Source organism: Silene latifolia, chromosome Y (assembly GCF_048544455.1).
Source record: "Silene latifolia isolate original U9 population chromosome Y, ASM4854445v1, whole genome shotgun sequence".
Classification (NCBI taxonomy): Eukaryota; Viridiplantae; Streptophyta; class Magnoliopsida; order Caryophyllales; family Caryophyllaceae; genus Silene; species Silene latifolia.
In genome coordinates this window covers 356,991,545-357,007,651 of record NC_133538.1, presented here as the reverse complement: position 1 = coordinate 357,007,651, position 16,107 = coordinate 356,991,545, and the positions used below count along the sequence as shown (strand labels likewise).

Here is a 16,107-nt window from a genome sequence, read left to right as displayed (position 1 = left end):
ATAGCATACACCAACCGATTACCACGTATACTCAGCCACACGGTCACAACAACAATGCAACAACCGACACACTATACCACCAAAAGAAACTGAGTAGGCGAACCTACCTTTAACCAAAATCAGCGATTCCTCGATCAACCATACGACATCGACCACGCAAGAAATCCCTATACAAACAGTATACAAGCCTATTACTACCAATACAACCCTACAAGGAACAACAAAGACAAAGATGATGACGATGACATACCTACGCATCCTAGATCGGCGTTAAGACCGCTACGCGACTCAAGTAACGCATCCCCAAGGCACTAACATCTTCGAAAGCTCCCATGGAAGAAGTTATGGTGAAGGGAAAGGAGAAAAGCGGCATCTAGGTCTGAAGGAAAGAGGCGGAAATGATTTGCGATTTATCAAAACACGATTATAAACCCTCGCTAAAAAGACGCTACTCGATCGAGTAACCAACTTACTCGATCGAGTGGCCCCTACTCGATCGAGTAGCCTCTACTCTATCGAGTACCACACACTCCTAAGGTTAAAGAAGACACAAAGCACCTCTTGCACGCATTTCTAAAGGTTATCACCTGCCCCAAAGGTCGGTCAAGGTTGGTCAAGGAGTCCCTAAAAGGACGGGTATTACAGTCTTCCCCCCTTAAAAAGAACTTCGTCCCCGAAGTTCGACTCACCCTCTCCCGAACCACAAGACATGACATCAAGGTCGACATCACCGTTTACCTGACATAGGGTCACAACTCTCTAAAAACATCATCCCACTACACCATCGTCATCAACTATCTAACACACACCACATGTTCAAACCTTCAAAAACCACTATTCGAATTACCAAACACGCTACGTTTAGCCAACAACCCTATCACAGACTCAACAATGTATGATTCATAAACACACAACGTAACTATTAATGACAACCTCGCTACTGTTCAAAACATCGTCGTCTCATTAGGACCATCTTCTTACTATAACACAACAAATTTCTTCCACAAACATTATAAGCTCAACTAATTTTCCCAAACATTAGAATCTCAACAAATTTTCACTTAACGCAACAAATTTCTTCCCTAAATATTATGAAACACATATACTATAAAACGCATTAGGAATATAGTAAATTATTCTACAAAATTATTAGGAATAATTATAAACTCGTACATGAAATATAATAAGGGCGTTATAAAACATTACAAACATATGACAACAATTGTTATAGTTTCGGCTTTTTCCTTTTGCGACATTACTCTTCCTCTCTAAAAAGGAACTTCGTCCCCGAAGTTCACCATCAAACGACCTCAGCCACCTAACCCGACACATGTCGCAACTTATCGACATTACTCACTAATTTCAATTAGCATTAACTTATATACACCGACTACTTATGAGAATGATTATCATCAATCATGAAAGACATGCATGTAACAATTTGTGTATAATGTAAGTATGGAAATTTCAGGAAATAAGTAACGAGTCTTTTCGATAATAAATAAGTTAAGATTGCTTGGAAACGTTGAGGATGTAAAATGAATGCAATAAAAGAAACCTTTGTGTCACATCTATTTCCACCAAATGTCATCTATAAGTCAAGCACGGACCCAAGCATAACCAATAGGACGACCCAAACATGTTACTAATCTTCCATAACTATGATAAACATCAAAATATGCAAAAATAAAATCATTCAAACAATTCATTTTTCGCAAAGTTCCTGTAACAGTGCTACTCGATCGAGTGGGTTAGGCACTCGATCGAGCTGGCCCTACTCGATCGAGTATCTCAGCTACTCGATCGAGTAGCCCGAATTTAGAATGCCTCTAAGTCGTCATATCTGCAGCTACGCGATCGAGTGAGGGGCATTCGATCGAGTGGTTTTAGGTCACAAGCTACTCAAACTTCCCTAACACCATATATATAATCGCATAATCACTAGTCGGGATGGTAACCCAACCACAAATCCTGCAAACAAGTCTAGAAAAAATCAAGTACGGCCTTATGGCCACCAATACAAACCAAATACGACAAGTACGAAACGAGAACGTACCAACCAAAATAAACTAACATCCAATACAACTACTAACATGATAAAAGAAACATAGTATCACTCATGCTGCTGCTGCTGCTTATCCATGACAAAATCCTCATCTCCACCACCACCCGAGGTGCCTGCTCCTGATGCGCCCAAACCAACATCACCACCGGCTCTAGCATCTGGTCTCACGTACCAAGGGGTCAAGCCGCCGTAGGGGTATGACTGAGGTGCTCCTCATGTAGACGCGTCCACCCCGTAAGAGTGGAAAACCCCGCTGTAATCCCCAACTCCCCTCCACCAAACCGGATGCGGTCCCGAGGTCCCAAGGTCCCAATGCCCTGAGCATACGCCATCTCATGCATGTTTCGGAGCGTCAAGGTAGAGGACACTCTCTCTGCCAGATAGCTCTCACGTGTCTCCGTGGTATCAAGGTAAGGGTAACAAGGAAATGGGTGCTGTGGTGGTGCTGCCGGCTGTGGCTGTGTCTCAGCCATCCTCTCCCGCACTCGGCGTGGCCCTCTCCCTATCCTAGGGCGATCCTCCTCAGCTCTCACATTCACCCCCTTCCTCGACTCAGGCATGACTCGGAGAATCTACGGGTCGATGAAGTACGTCTGCCTCACAGGACGCGCCTCAGTCTCCTCCTCATTAGAATCGACAGGTACCACTGCCACAGGTAAAGGCTTTGTCGGTGGGAGATGCTCAGGAGCTGGTATCTTCATCCAACTTATTCCCCACACCCTCCATGCTAAACTACCATCCTCCAAGGTTCTCAACCACTTCAGGTCGATGAAGTAATCTCTGTCCATGGTAGGTACCGGGGTGGCTAGAGGGGTGTACTCCGAGGAAGCCTCAAAAGAAGTTAACTTTTCAGCTAAACGGGTGGCGAAAGCACCACAACTCAAAAACCTAGTGCTAGAGGAGGTCATCAAAGCAAGATTGGCACATACTATAGCGGGAGCATTGAAGGTCACTTTTTCAGTCCGCTCAGGGTTAAGGTAAGCCATCAGAAGCAACAACTCGTGGGAGTTTAACTTACTCATATCAGACCTCTCAAAAAGAAGACACGACACGGAGAAAGATCCTCAAGGTGACATATTGCACATCATTTATCAACATGTTGCTAGCGGTGGGAGCTGATTTCCCGGTGATACAAGGCATAAGGCGGCAAACTCCACACTTAGACGGTATGTCACGAAGGGATCCCTTAGGAGGCTTAGCCAAGCCAAGGTGAGAGGCAAAAAGGTCCATGGTCAAAACAAAGCTGATACCAATTTGTGACACCCCCATATACCAAGGAGCCTTAACAAGACCTTCCCTAGCTTATAAGGGTACCACCATCTCGGTTGCCCGAGGTAAGTAATCATCAAAAGTCGATAAAAGAACATTTAAAGTTAATTTTACAAGTGATACAGCCAAACTACTAAAACAAAGGTACAACTCGTCAAATCTATATAACTACTTCCGACATTACTCGTGAAGACTCATCCCTACCAGAACTACAGCTACCATCCAAGACAACACCTGCTAAGACTGACTGCTCACCATAAAGGATCACGGCAGACACAACAAAACAAACAAAAGACAAACCACACAAGGTCAGTAACTGAAGAAACACACTAACCACAGACACAACAAGACAGAACAAAAACATACACACAAGCCACATCTTCTCCAAACAATCACCGTCACCGACTGTCCACTGGACCAGTCCTGCCAGTGGGGGACCGCAGCCGTATCCACCAAATCCCCGCTCATCATATCGAGCGATAAACCCTGTCCCATTAATGTGCACATCCCCTCCTGTGGCGGGTTCCACGGAGGGCGAAACTAGGGCGTGAAGGCACTCCCGCAAGTGACTCCACTCAGCCGAGGACGCACCTCGAGAACCGAAGACAATCAATCACAAGCAGCTGCAATATAACAACCACCAACAAAACAGCATACACCAACTGATTACCACGTATACTCAGCCACACGGTCACAACAACAATACAACAACCGACACACTAGACCACCAACAGAAACTAAGTAAGCGAACCTACCTTTAACCAAAAGCAGCGATTCCTCGATCAACCATACGACATCGACCACGCAAGAAATCCCTATACAAACAGTATACAAGCCTATTACTACCAATACAACCCTACAAGGAACAACAAAGACAAAGATGATGACGATGACATACCTACGCATCCTAGATCGGCGTTAAGACCGCTACGCGACTCAAGCAACGCATCCCCAAGGCACTAACATCCTCGAAAGCTCCCATGGAAGAAGTTATGGTGAAGGGAAAGGAGAAAAGCGGCATCTAGGTCTGAAGGAAAGAGGCGGAAATGATTTGCGATTTATTAAAACACGATTATAAACCCTCGCTGAAAAGACGCTACTCGATCGAGTAACCTACTTACTCGATCGAGTGGCCCCTACTCGATCGAGTACCCAAGCTACTCGATCGAGTAGCCTCTACTCTATCGAGTACCACACACTCCTAAGGTTAAACAAGACACAAGGCACATCTTGCACGCATTCCTAAAGGTTATCACCTGCCCCAAAGGTCGGTCAAGGTTGGTCAACGAGTCCCTAAAGGGACGGGTATTACACCTATTTACGCACATTTAGTCCCCTAGCTAGCCTAGTTCCTATGCTTTTTAGTATGTATTAGGGTTATTTCTTGTCTTTAGCCTCCTTCATTGTATATTCCATGAGGTTTGGTGTCCTTTGTAGGAGAAGAGCACTAACTTGACTAGATGGAGTGACATAGAGCTAAATTGATAACATATAACGATCAAGCACCGAAGAGGAAGCTAATACCAAAGGCCTAAGTCAATAAAGCAAGGAAAAGGGGCAATGATGAAGAACCCCACGACCCCTCAAACAATCCCCACGGATCTTGAGGCAGTCGAAGAAGAGGAAACCGTGCTGATTCACAATCCGGGCGGCTCGAGCTCAAGTCGGGCATCTCGGTGCTCAATCCGGGCGTCCAGAGCGAGCGTCTCTCCCTGCAGCTTAAACACCCAAATAAAGGCAAGACGTAGGGTTCCTCCTAGGACTTGCAAGGCTTTAATCCTCTTTCAAGGGGCTTAATCGTCATTTAAGCCCTTAATTAACCTAATCCTTGTACTAATATATATACCCCTCTTGTATTTAGAGGAGATTATTAAGCTTCCTTAATTTAGATTAAGCTCCACTACTACAAAATAGTGAATAGACATTGGACTTTTTAAGCAATAGACATCAGATTCACACCCGATGTTAAGTTGAGTGATGTCCATTATAAGACAAATAGACATTAGACTTAAGTCTGATGTCTATTAATTTAATAGACATCAGAGTTTTGAAAATCTGATGTATATGTCTATTAGGCATCAGATTTTTGAAAAGACCGATGTCCATTCTTTATCATAGACATCAGATATATAAAAAATATGATGTCTATTTTAAAAACATAGACATCGGGCCTTTACAAAAATCTGATGGCTATTATTATTATTTTTTATTAAAAAAATATATTACGCTATTTATTGCCTACAGGAACACAAATACTAGATAATTCAATTAACACAAATATCTTTATAAAATTAACTGACTTATCAAAAGTCGATTTCCAAAAAATCTATTATACAATCAAACTCATTCGTTCAATGGTACATCTTGACCTGAAAGTTGACTCTCGCCATAAGCTTTATACTTGAAGAAAATGGCTGCCACTCCGACACTCCTTTATTCCATCCAAAGGTACGCTCTAGCAGGTATCCATTTAGATAATGTGCTGCCATAGCAAAATAATAAGCTAAGACCAAAAAGGTATGACACAAAAACAACTACTTAAGAAAGTAAGTACTCTGGCATACAGCAATTGACATGAGGCAACAATAAGTACACGACTTAAGAAAGAAGATAATAAGTCTAAATCGGTATAATGAGTTCATCTTTATAAACGATCGATGCACACATTATGGTCAGTCCTCAGATGAAAGTAACATGATCACATCCTAGAACAAGAGCAACTGAACAACAAAATTATTGCGGAAAAGATTATTCTTTACTCGATGCAGTCAGATTATACACCTCATTTTGCTTTATATAGCTATTTGGACACCTTTAACAATAAATTAATTTAAGCACTATGGCAAGGTGATCAGTTATAATATTGAGCAATTGAGGTCTGTAAATGTGATTGCCAAAAACAAAAGAATATTCCACGCCGTCTTTCTTTAGCCAGGACGAGGGCCCCATGGAAAAAATCATATCGGCTCAAAGACACATTCAGTCCAAAAGTCGGAGATCAAGAAACATTCATTTCGAGCAAGAATTTCATGTAAACATTCTAACTCCTGAAAAGTTTGATAGCCAACCCACATCATCCGTTCAATTCCGCATGCAAACTAAATCCGAAAACTTATAAAAAAACAACGATTTATTTGGTGCAAACTGCAAACCTCATGTATGATGAAGTGTCTGCCATAAGGAGTTCTAGTAAGCTGACACTTGCATTCTTTTGATCCTTTAATATCACGCACCTACAGCATCGAAACATAAGAATTCTGATGTTGTTAAGAAACTTAAACTGCATCACTTCAACTAAAATTCTAATCACGTGTTAGCATTATTGCATTTTACACAAAAGACGAACTTCCAAGTTTCAGCAATTAAATAATCAAAGCAAAATCGAATATTCGGCGAAGTACATGAACAATTTGAGGTTATAAACTATGAGACTATGAACCAATCAAGAATTAGTTTAATTACTAGGAAACTCTTAAATACCCATAAAATTAAAAAGAGTTACTGATTCACAATGAGCTATTCTCAAGCAGTAGCGCACCTGTCTCACCCCTTCTTTTAGTCACTTAGTTGCAACTTGCAAATGAGCCAATAGTCACTAAGAATTTCACCATAAACAATTTTTTATGGGTTTGATGTTGTGTGGCCAAATAAAAGCATACTTGAGTTGCAAATGGTGTGAGCTGAGGATGCATCAACCAAATTGAAAAATTTACCCAGTTCATTTTCCATTATAAAGCATGAGAAATAGCCATTGCAGAATTTAATTATGGATTTTAATCATTGAACTCTGACAACAAACTCAATACGGGTAGAAAGTAGTTGGTAGTGTGCTATCTTTATCCTTGTATTTCTGGTAAAATTCAGTTAACTGGGTGTAGCTTGATTCCGTAAAGCCGCTGCTCATTCCGGATAAAAAAAACATAAATTATTGTGTAAGATGGTTGGGTGAGAGTAGATAAATTGACAAGGTATAGAAATGAAAAAAAAAAAAAAAAAAAAAAAAGAGGAAGGATTAAGGACCATTTGGAAGCAACATTGACGACGAGGAGAACCTTGCCTTTCTAAATACTCAAGTCAACACCTCCTCCCCTAATTAATCAAGATGGAAAAGCAATCAATAATTCTAAAACTAATCACATGAACGATAATTAACAAACATCGTGGTAACACTAGCGGTCGTGGCTTGAACTAAACTAATTACATTAATATAATAAATTAATCAAGATGCTTCAGATGAATAGAGTCAAGATGCAAAACCCTAACTAATGAATTTCCAACAATTTAAGTTTAAAACTATAATTAACAAATTATGAGAGTAGGGAGTTGTAGCAATTACATATTGGTTGTCACCGATGGCGACACGACAGTGGTTGAAACGAGACATAGAAAGGCGAACATGGATGATAGCGCTGGTGGGCGAACATGGCGAACGATGCTGAAGGGCAAAACTGCTTCTCGAGGATAATGTGCTGGTGGTTTGTGCAGGCAGAAAGTGGCAGTGTGGAGGTGGTGGTGGAGTCGGATTTGGAGGATGAGGGAAGAGGAAGGGGGTGATTTACGGCTTTGCGAATGTGAGAACAGGAATATAGGGGTTGGGTGTGGATATAAACTTATTTGGGGAATTAAATCAGAAAGTGGGACACAAATAAAACCCTTGAATAACAACACAAAAAATAAATGAATTGCTTTTACAATTTCCTCTCTAATTAAATGAGAGTTCTCTCTCAACTGAGGGGGTGTTTGGTTGGGAGGTTTGGAATGGAATGGAATGGATTCTACCCATTCTAGTGTTTGGTTGGGGTATTTTGGAATGGAGTTAGAATCTTGATGGATTCTCATTCCACCCCAACCCCTTGGAATCCCATACCCACCTCCTCCTTATAGATTCAAACTCCATTCCTTCATGTTTATTTTTCTAATGAACCAAACATGTTTTGGAATGTATGGAATTGGAACCCCATACTCCCATGGTTTCTCATTCCAATCCATTCCATTCCTAAGTAGTGAACCAAACGACCCCTGAGAGTTTCCTTTTCTTTTCTTTTCTTCTAGTCAACCTCTCTCTTGCTTTTCTTACCCCACTCTTTTTTTACCAACTTACTTTACTGCTCTAAAACAATTTCTACTTCTTATCCTTATCTGTTTTACCAGATTTCTAGCCCCACATACAATCTGTCTCTTTCTCTGTTTATACACATCTCTCTCCACCGTTTTTCCTTTTTCTAATCTTCTGCCACATCTTCATCAACCGCTTTATCACCTCCTTTTTACCCTTCTTCATCTTTCTTTACCCTTCCCATCCTTAAAAACTTTTTTTATTTTTCCTACCTTCTACTTTTACTATTTTCACTTTCCCTGTTCTTTGGGTTTTTTCACCATGTCTGCTTTACCATATCAAGCTGGACCACTTATTTCTCTTCCCCTAAATCTTAGAGTCAACCTTTCCTATATTAATTTTGATCTATTTCTTGCCGGCTTTTTCGTTGACCAAAGACGTTTCGACTTAGCTCGTGTCCAGCACAATATTAATCTTTTTTGGACTACTCGCGAAGTTGTCAAGATTCACTTTATGAAGCCTTATTTCGTCTTCGAGTTTTCGCATCCTGCCGACTTTGAGTATTTTTCGCTGCTCCGCTTTATTAATGTTGAAGGCAGTATCTTGGTGTTCCGTAATATTGCTTGGGATTCCGTTCTTGAGAATATGAACTTCACTTCTGTCCCTATTTGGATTCGTGTTCATGGTCTCCCTCTTCAATTTCTTCACCCCTCTGTCGCCAGTCACCTTCTTCAGCATGTGGGTGATGTTATTGAAGAAGAACACATTGGTCCTGGCCTTACCTCACGTCCTTTTGTTCGAGTTCGGGTCTGGGTGGATCTTAATCAACCTCTTATTCCAGGCTGTTATATCCCTCTTTCAGGGGACCGCGTTCAATGGGTTTCTTTTGGCTATGAGGGCGTTTTCCGCTTCTGTCGTAGGTGTGGAACTGTGGGTCATAAAAGATCCTTCTGTAATCTTTCTAACGCCCGTGCCACTGCTAAGATTGAGCATCGACTTCAGGGACTTCACTTATCAGGTTTTCAGGTTATTTATGGTCCGACTGCTACCCCGTTTTTCTCAAATGTTATCAAAGGCCTCCAATCCTCTTTCTCCAATTTAAATACTCATGTTAATTCGACTCCAAATCGGCCTGTTAATCGAGAGGATTCCTCGTCTTCATCATCTTCAAGCTTGGGTGATTTCTCGCCTTCATCAAGTGACGGCTCCGGCCATAACATTTCTCCCCCTCCTGCTTTTGGTTCTACTCTTGCGGGTGAGCCGAATCATACTGCCTATGTTGACCCTCGTCATAACGAGCACGATACTCATAATCCGAATCTTGTTATGAGATCAGCTCCAAATGTTACAACTAATCAACCTGCAATTGTTCCTAATGGTGATTTACCTCGAGCGGGTTTTCGCATCCGTGCTCCAGAACCGCCTGAAGATGTCTCAGCTAATTTTCACCAAACTGCGGATGACCTTCTGCCTAATGATGTTGTTTCTGCTCATGTGGTTAATCCAAGACAGGTTATATTCCAACCCTCCTCCTCTTTGGACGCTTTTAATACCAATTGTTGCGACATTACTTCTGGTTTCAACCATGCTGACCTTATTTTGGATAATGGTTTAATTTCTGATGCGTTTTAATCTGCGCTGTCGTCGTTGTCGACATCTTCTACTGCATCTCGCTCTCCCTCTGCTGTTTTTACTCTATCTTCTCCATTTGCAAGTTGGTCTCCGTCTGAATATTCTTTTTCTGCGTCGTCTTCTTTCTCTCCGGTCTCTATGGTTGGTTTTTCAAATTTCCTTAATGGCATCTCCAGTCTCAGCTCGCGGGAACCATCCACTTTCTTCTCTTCTTCTGATTCAGATTTTATGAAGTTTACCGCATCTGCAGCTACTTCTTGGAAAAGGAATTTTGCCTGCTTCTCTGAAGCAGAATCATCTCAAGGCTTTATTCCTTCTTTCCCAAATAAAAGGCTAAAGATTTGCTCTCCCCTTGCAGATTCAGACCCAGTTTCCAATCTCGCTTCTCCAATCAACCTTGCTGATTTTTCGCAACCTTGGGTTGTGGCAGGCCCGTTTCTGCCACCAGTAGACCGATGAAGATTTTCTCTTGGAACTGTAGGGGTTTGGGTGGAGCGGACGCCCCTATTGTTCCGTACAAAAAGTGGTCCGTTCGCTACTATGATATTTCTTTAGTTTTTCTTCAAGAAACTAAGTGCTCTTTAGCGGATAGTGTTTGTAAAACTAGTTCACTAAACCTGCCTAATAGTTGTGGTACAAATTCAGCGGGTTTAAGTGGTGGTTTGCTTTTGCTTTGGGATGATAGATCAGATGTTGTGCCTCTCGTCGTTGATCAACATTTCATCCTCTGTAAAACTGTAGATCATAATTTGAGTTTTGTACGGTTTGCTCTTTTTATGTATGGCGAGTCTTGTAGTGAGCTTAAAGCAAGTTTTTGGAAAGAAATGAAGCAGCTTTGTTCCGCTTATTCTCCGCTTTGTATGATTGGTGACTTCAACCAAATCGAACAATACTCCGACAAAATTGGAGGCTCGTCCAGCATTACTGGCTGGAATGACTTTGTTGACTGGAGAATTAATTCGCCTCTCTGTGAACTTCCTTTCTCGGGCCCTCGGTTTACTTGGGCTAATAAAAGAGAGTCCTCAAGCCTTATTTTAGAACGTCTTGATCGTGGATATGCTACACAAGACTGGCTTCTCAAGTATCCTGAAGCTCATATTCAGAATCTCTTTATCTTTTTGTCGGACCATGCCCCTATTATACTTGATTTTTCTGCCCGTTTGACGAAACCAAAAAGGCCTTATCGTGTGGATATATGGTGTCTCAATCACTCCGACATTCAAAATCTTGTTCTATCTATTTGGCAAAGCTTCTCTTCTGATCCTGTTACTTCCTCAGTCACCTACAAACTTTCTCAAATCCGTACTGGTATTCTCAATTGGGTTATTCAAAATCGTCACCAGTTCATGCTTGACTGGAGTTCTTTCTCACAAGATTTATATGCTTCCGCTTCTCACATTCACGACTCAAATTCCGCCTCTCAATACCTGCAAAATCTTCGAATTTCTGAGCATGAAGTCCACGCCCAGCATTCTTTCTGGCAACAAAGAGCAAAATCCGATTTCCATTTAAATGACGGTCTTCCTACTTCTTTTTTCTTCAGCAGAGCTAAAGCAAGACAGAAAAATTTGCGTATTATCTCTTTGAAACATAATGATGGTTCCTGGACTTCGTCTGAATCGGCTCTTTCTGATTTAATTATGAACCATTTTCAGAATTTGTTTACTTCTTCTCTGCCTTCAACCTCTTTCTCAGAACTTGAAGACTTGTCCTTCCCCCAGTTAGATGTGTTGCAGCAGGATTATCTTTCTCAGCCTTTCACTGCAAGTGATGTAAAAAAGGCCTTCTTTGATATGAAACCTAACAAGTCACCAGGACCTGATGGTTTTCCACCCAGATTTTACCAGCTCTTCTGGCACACCGTCAATGTAGACATTACATCGGCTGTTCTCAGGTTCCTCAATGACGGCCATCTCCCTCCGGCGTGGAATAATACTCACATTGTTCTTATACCAAAAGTTGTTAACCCCGAATCTATATCCCAGTTCAGACCCATCAGTCTTTGTAATGTCATCTACCGTGCTGCCTCAAAATGCATTGCTCTCAGACTCCGCAAGGTTACTAATAATATTATCGGCCAAAATCAAAATGCTTTTCTTCCCGGACGACTCATCAGTGACACCGGTTTTCTTGGGCATGGAATTATTTCTTACATCAACCAAAGGCGAAGTGGTACTCGGTGTTTTGGGGCGATCAAACTTGATATGAACAAAGCTTTTGACAGAGTCTCTTGGCCTTTTCTGTTCCATGTGCTCAAGCTTTTTGGTTTTCCTAAAGTTTTCCGAAAGCTTATTAAAGCCTGCGTCAAAATTGTCTCTTTACAAGTGCTTATTAATGGTACTCCTTCAAGACGTATTTTTCCTCAATGCGACTTGAGTCAGGGAGACCCCATTTCGCCTTACCTTTTTATTCTCTGTATGGATATTCTTTCACTAATGATTATTAAGGCGGAATCAAATCGTTCTATTGAAGGGATCAAGCTTTCCAGGAATAGCCCTGCAATTTCTCATTTACTATATGCTGACGATGCTCTCCTGTGTTTTCGGTTATCTCCATCTGCCTGCGAGTCTTTACGGGACATCTTAATCTCTTTCAGTGCTTTTTCGGGTCAGATGATTAACCACCAAAAATCTTATATCAAATTCAGCCCAAACACTCCTGATGATTTCAGAGACCATGTCACAAACATTCTCAGAGTACCTTCAAAGCAGAATTTTGGTAATTACCTTGGTGTTCCAATTGATATTGGCAGAAGGAAAACTGCAGCTTTTCAGTTTATTTTAGACAAGATATCTTCTAAAATTCTCTCCTGGGGGGCAGCTCATTTCTCACAACTTGCTAAACTTCTGCTTATAAACACTATTCTCATTGCCTCTTTTTCTCATGTTGCATCCATCCTTCCGATCCCTCTTCAAATTACCACGAAGATAAATTATTTAATCAACCTCTTTTGGTGGAAACAATCTCAAAATAAAAGAGCCCAGCATTGGTTGTCCTCAGATATTCTGCAGCTGCCAAAAACGGAAGGTGGTCTTGGTATGAAAAATGCTCGTATTGTTAGTCAAGCTTTGTTATCAATGACTTTTTGGCGTTGTCATCATCAGCATGCTTCACTTATTTCTACTGTGCTTCGCCCGAAATATCAGAAAGACTTTCCTATCCCCGAAAAGGTTTCAAAATACTCTGCTGCGTCTTTTGCTTGGAAAGGTGTTGTTAAAAATACCTTTCTTCTTCGGGATGGTTTTGCTTGGAAATTTGGGAATAGGAACTTGATTAACATCAAGAACGATGCTTGGATTCTTGGTACAACGCCTTCTCTTAAGTCCATGTTCAAATCACACTCTATCAGGTTTGCAGACTTACTTTCTGGTTCGACTCAATGGAATAAGCAAAATGTCTTTAAATTTTTCAACACGGTCTCTGCTCGAAAAATTTGTGCTCTAGAGCTTCCTCCTGAACCTATGGATGACTTCGTATATTGGAAATTCACTGAAGACGGAAGGTATTCCACCAGTTCTGGGTACTCGTTCCTTTTACACAAGTGTTCAACAGCACTTACCTCGCATCAATCTCCCGCTACAAGGGATTTCAAATGGTCTTTCATATGGAGCCTACCTTGTCAACCAAATATCAAGATTTTCCTTTGGAAAATTGTACACGGTATCTTGCCTACTGCAGATGTATTAATCAGAAGAGGTATGGCGGTTTACCCTAATTTCTCTTTCTGTCATGAAGAACCTGAATCCATAAACCATCTTTTCCGTGACTGCCAGTTCGTCAAACGAATTTGGGCTGCCAGCCTTCTTGGTATTCGATCAGACGATGCAAGTTCCCATATTTCTTTCTCCACCTGGTTTCAAAATTTTTTACGCTACACCACTCGACCCTCCGACGGTAATGCCCTTATACTGCTGCATTTTCCTCTCACTATGTTTGCAATATGGAAGCATCGGAATAATGTGATTTTCAGGAATAGCTGTGTTTGCCCTGACGAGATTATTGCTGAAACTGCTCGTCTTTCCCAGCAACAATTTGATTTCATTTCCCACTTCAAATGCTATGACAGCACTACCTACCTCACCGAGGTTATAACCCCTGTTACCTATATCCCGCAACGCTTTTCTTATTATTTTAGGACGGAGGTGGTTTTCAACAAGAACTTTTCCATTGGATCTTTTAAAGTTTTCTGCAACGATCATGTCACATATGAAGCGTTACAATGCTTTGGATCACCCCTTTTTCAAAACAACATTCTAGCTCTGAATGAGGCTATGACTTTCGCCTCAGTTTTCAGACTTCAAGCCGTACTTTTTCAAATCCACATCATCCAACTTCTGCGTCTGATGCAGGATTCCAGCAGCTCCTCTTTTCCAGTTGCTTTATCTAGTAGTATTAGTCGTCTCAAGTTTTTTCTTAGCTATAATGTTACTTGGTATTGTAATGGTATCGTGTAATATGAACTTTTATTTATATAATAGTACACAATTGTCTAAAAAAAAAAATCAGAAAGTGGATTATACAACCGCCAACATCTGTATAGTTTCTAAGTATTTGGTGTGGTTTAAACTCGTCGTCAAAAGTTACTAACCAAAACAATATTTATAACTTAACTTCACAAACTATTCTTAGTAAAGAGGTAAGTAAAGGTCGGATCCCAAGATATGGGTATTGATATAGCATTCTCAATCGTAAATGGTTGTGTCTTAGGGTGTCACAATTTGGGTTGAAATGAGATTGGTCTAAACTAATTATTAAGATAAAAGTAAAGCAATGAAAATGAGCAAGGCAATTAAAATGAGATGTAAACAATTGATTAAAAGTACTAGGGTGTCATGGATTCATAGGGGATTCATGGGAGTTGATCATATAAACATGTTCTCTACTAGATGCAAGCACTTATTGTTGTGATGTGATCGAGTTCGTGTATAAGCTTACAGTCCCTAAGAAGGTTTGGGTCCCGGAGCCGAATCGATTAGATTGTACAACACCTACGAGTCGACTTAATCCTTCTTATTCAACTATATGCATGGTCTAATGAGACTCGAGTCGGTGTATAAGCTTACAAGTCTCATTAAAAAGATAGGTGATGGGTAAAAATGCAAGGATTCATAGGCTCACATTTCATCAAACATAACATGTGCATAAGTTGAAATCACAACAAGCAAGCAAATTAATTATGAAAACATATTAGATTAAGCATAGATCAATCCCCATGTTGGTTTCCCCTAATTCCCCATTAACCCTAGTTAAGATTACTACTTACTTATTATCAAGTTCTACATGCTAATAAGGTTGTCAATCATACTAACAAGGCAAAACATGATTAATAAATGAAAGTGATTAACAATAATTAAACAAGGTTAAGAGAGAATTATACCTATGGAGATGATTCCAAATAATAGAGCAAAGAATAATAGAAGTACTTGATGATTGATGGAAGGTTGTCAATCCTCCAAATAGACCCAAATAATCTTCTAATTACTCAAAATAAATAAATAACAATAGAGAAATTAAGGAAAGATTAAGATTGAGAATTGTATTATAACTTGATTAAGAGTTGATTACAAGATTACTACTTGATTAAGAATGGATTAAGAGAACATTAAAGGATGATTGTAACTTGATGCTAATCTAGGTAGTAGAAAGGGGTATTTATACTAGAGATTAGGTACAAGGATTAGGGTTACTAATGGCTTAAATGACTATTAAGACCCTAAGAAAAGTTGAGGAAATGCTCCTCTCAAAGGAAATGAGCATTTCCGTGCTAGTCCCGTGCTGATCTGCCCGTCCCGTGATGAGGCACGGGTGGTACTGCCTTGTGATCCGCTCGGATCCCTGGTGAGACGCTCGGATCAGGCTGCTGCAAGACGCTCGTCCTGGCTATAAGACGCTCGGATCCTGATGCACAGAGACGTGCGGATCGTGCTTAATCCGCTCGGATCCTGGGACAGAATACTTTTCTTCTTTTGCTCCTCAACAATCTGTAAGGATCATGTCGGGGATGCAAGGGTCCTTTCATCATTGCCCATTTCACTTTATTATCTACTTAGGCCTTCTTGTGTTATCTTCTCTTTGATGCTTGGTC

General features: G+C 40.8%; 1 protein-coding gene and 1 long non-coding RNA gene across 2 annotated transcripts; one reads left to right on the top strand and one right to left on the bottom strand.

Annotated features, from left to right (window-relative positions):
* Nucleotides 1–5,602: 5,602 nt before the first annotated feature.
* LOC141633793 (uncharacterized) lies at nt 5,603–8,036 on the bottom strand. Its single transcript, XR_012538554.1, has 3 exons — nt 7,671–8,036; nt 6,487–6,567; nt 5,603–5,816 (listed from the first exon to the last, which is right to left on the bottom strand). It is a non-coding gene; the product is annotated as an uncharacterized LOC141633793 (long non-coding RNA).
* A 2,441-nt stretch (nt 8,037–10,477) lies between these two features.
* Nucleotides 10,478–14,476, top strand: LOC141631680 (uncharacterized). The gene has a single exon (XM_074444318.1). The coding sequence runs from the start codon at nt 10,478–10,480 to the stop codon at nt 14,474–14,476; it is 3,999 nt and encodes a 1,332-aa protein (XP_074300419.1).
* The last annotated feature ends 1,631 nt before the right edge of the window (nt 14,477–16,107 follow it).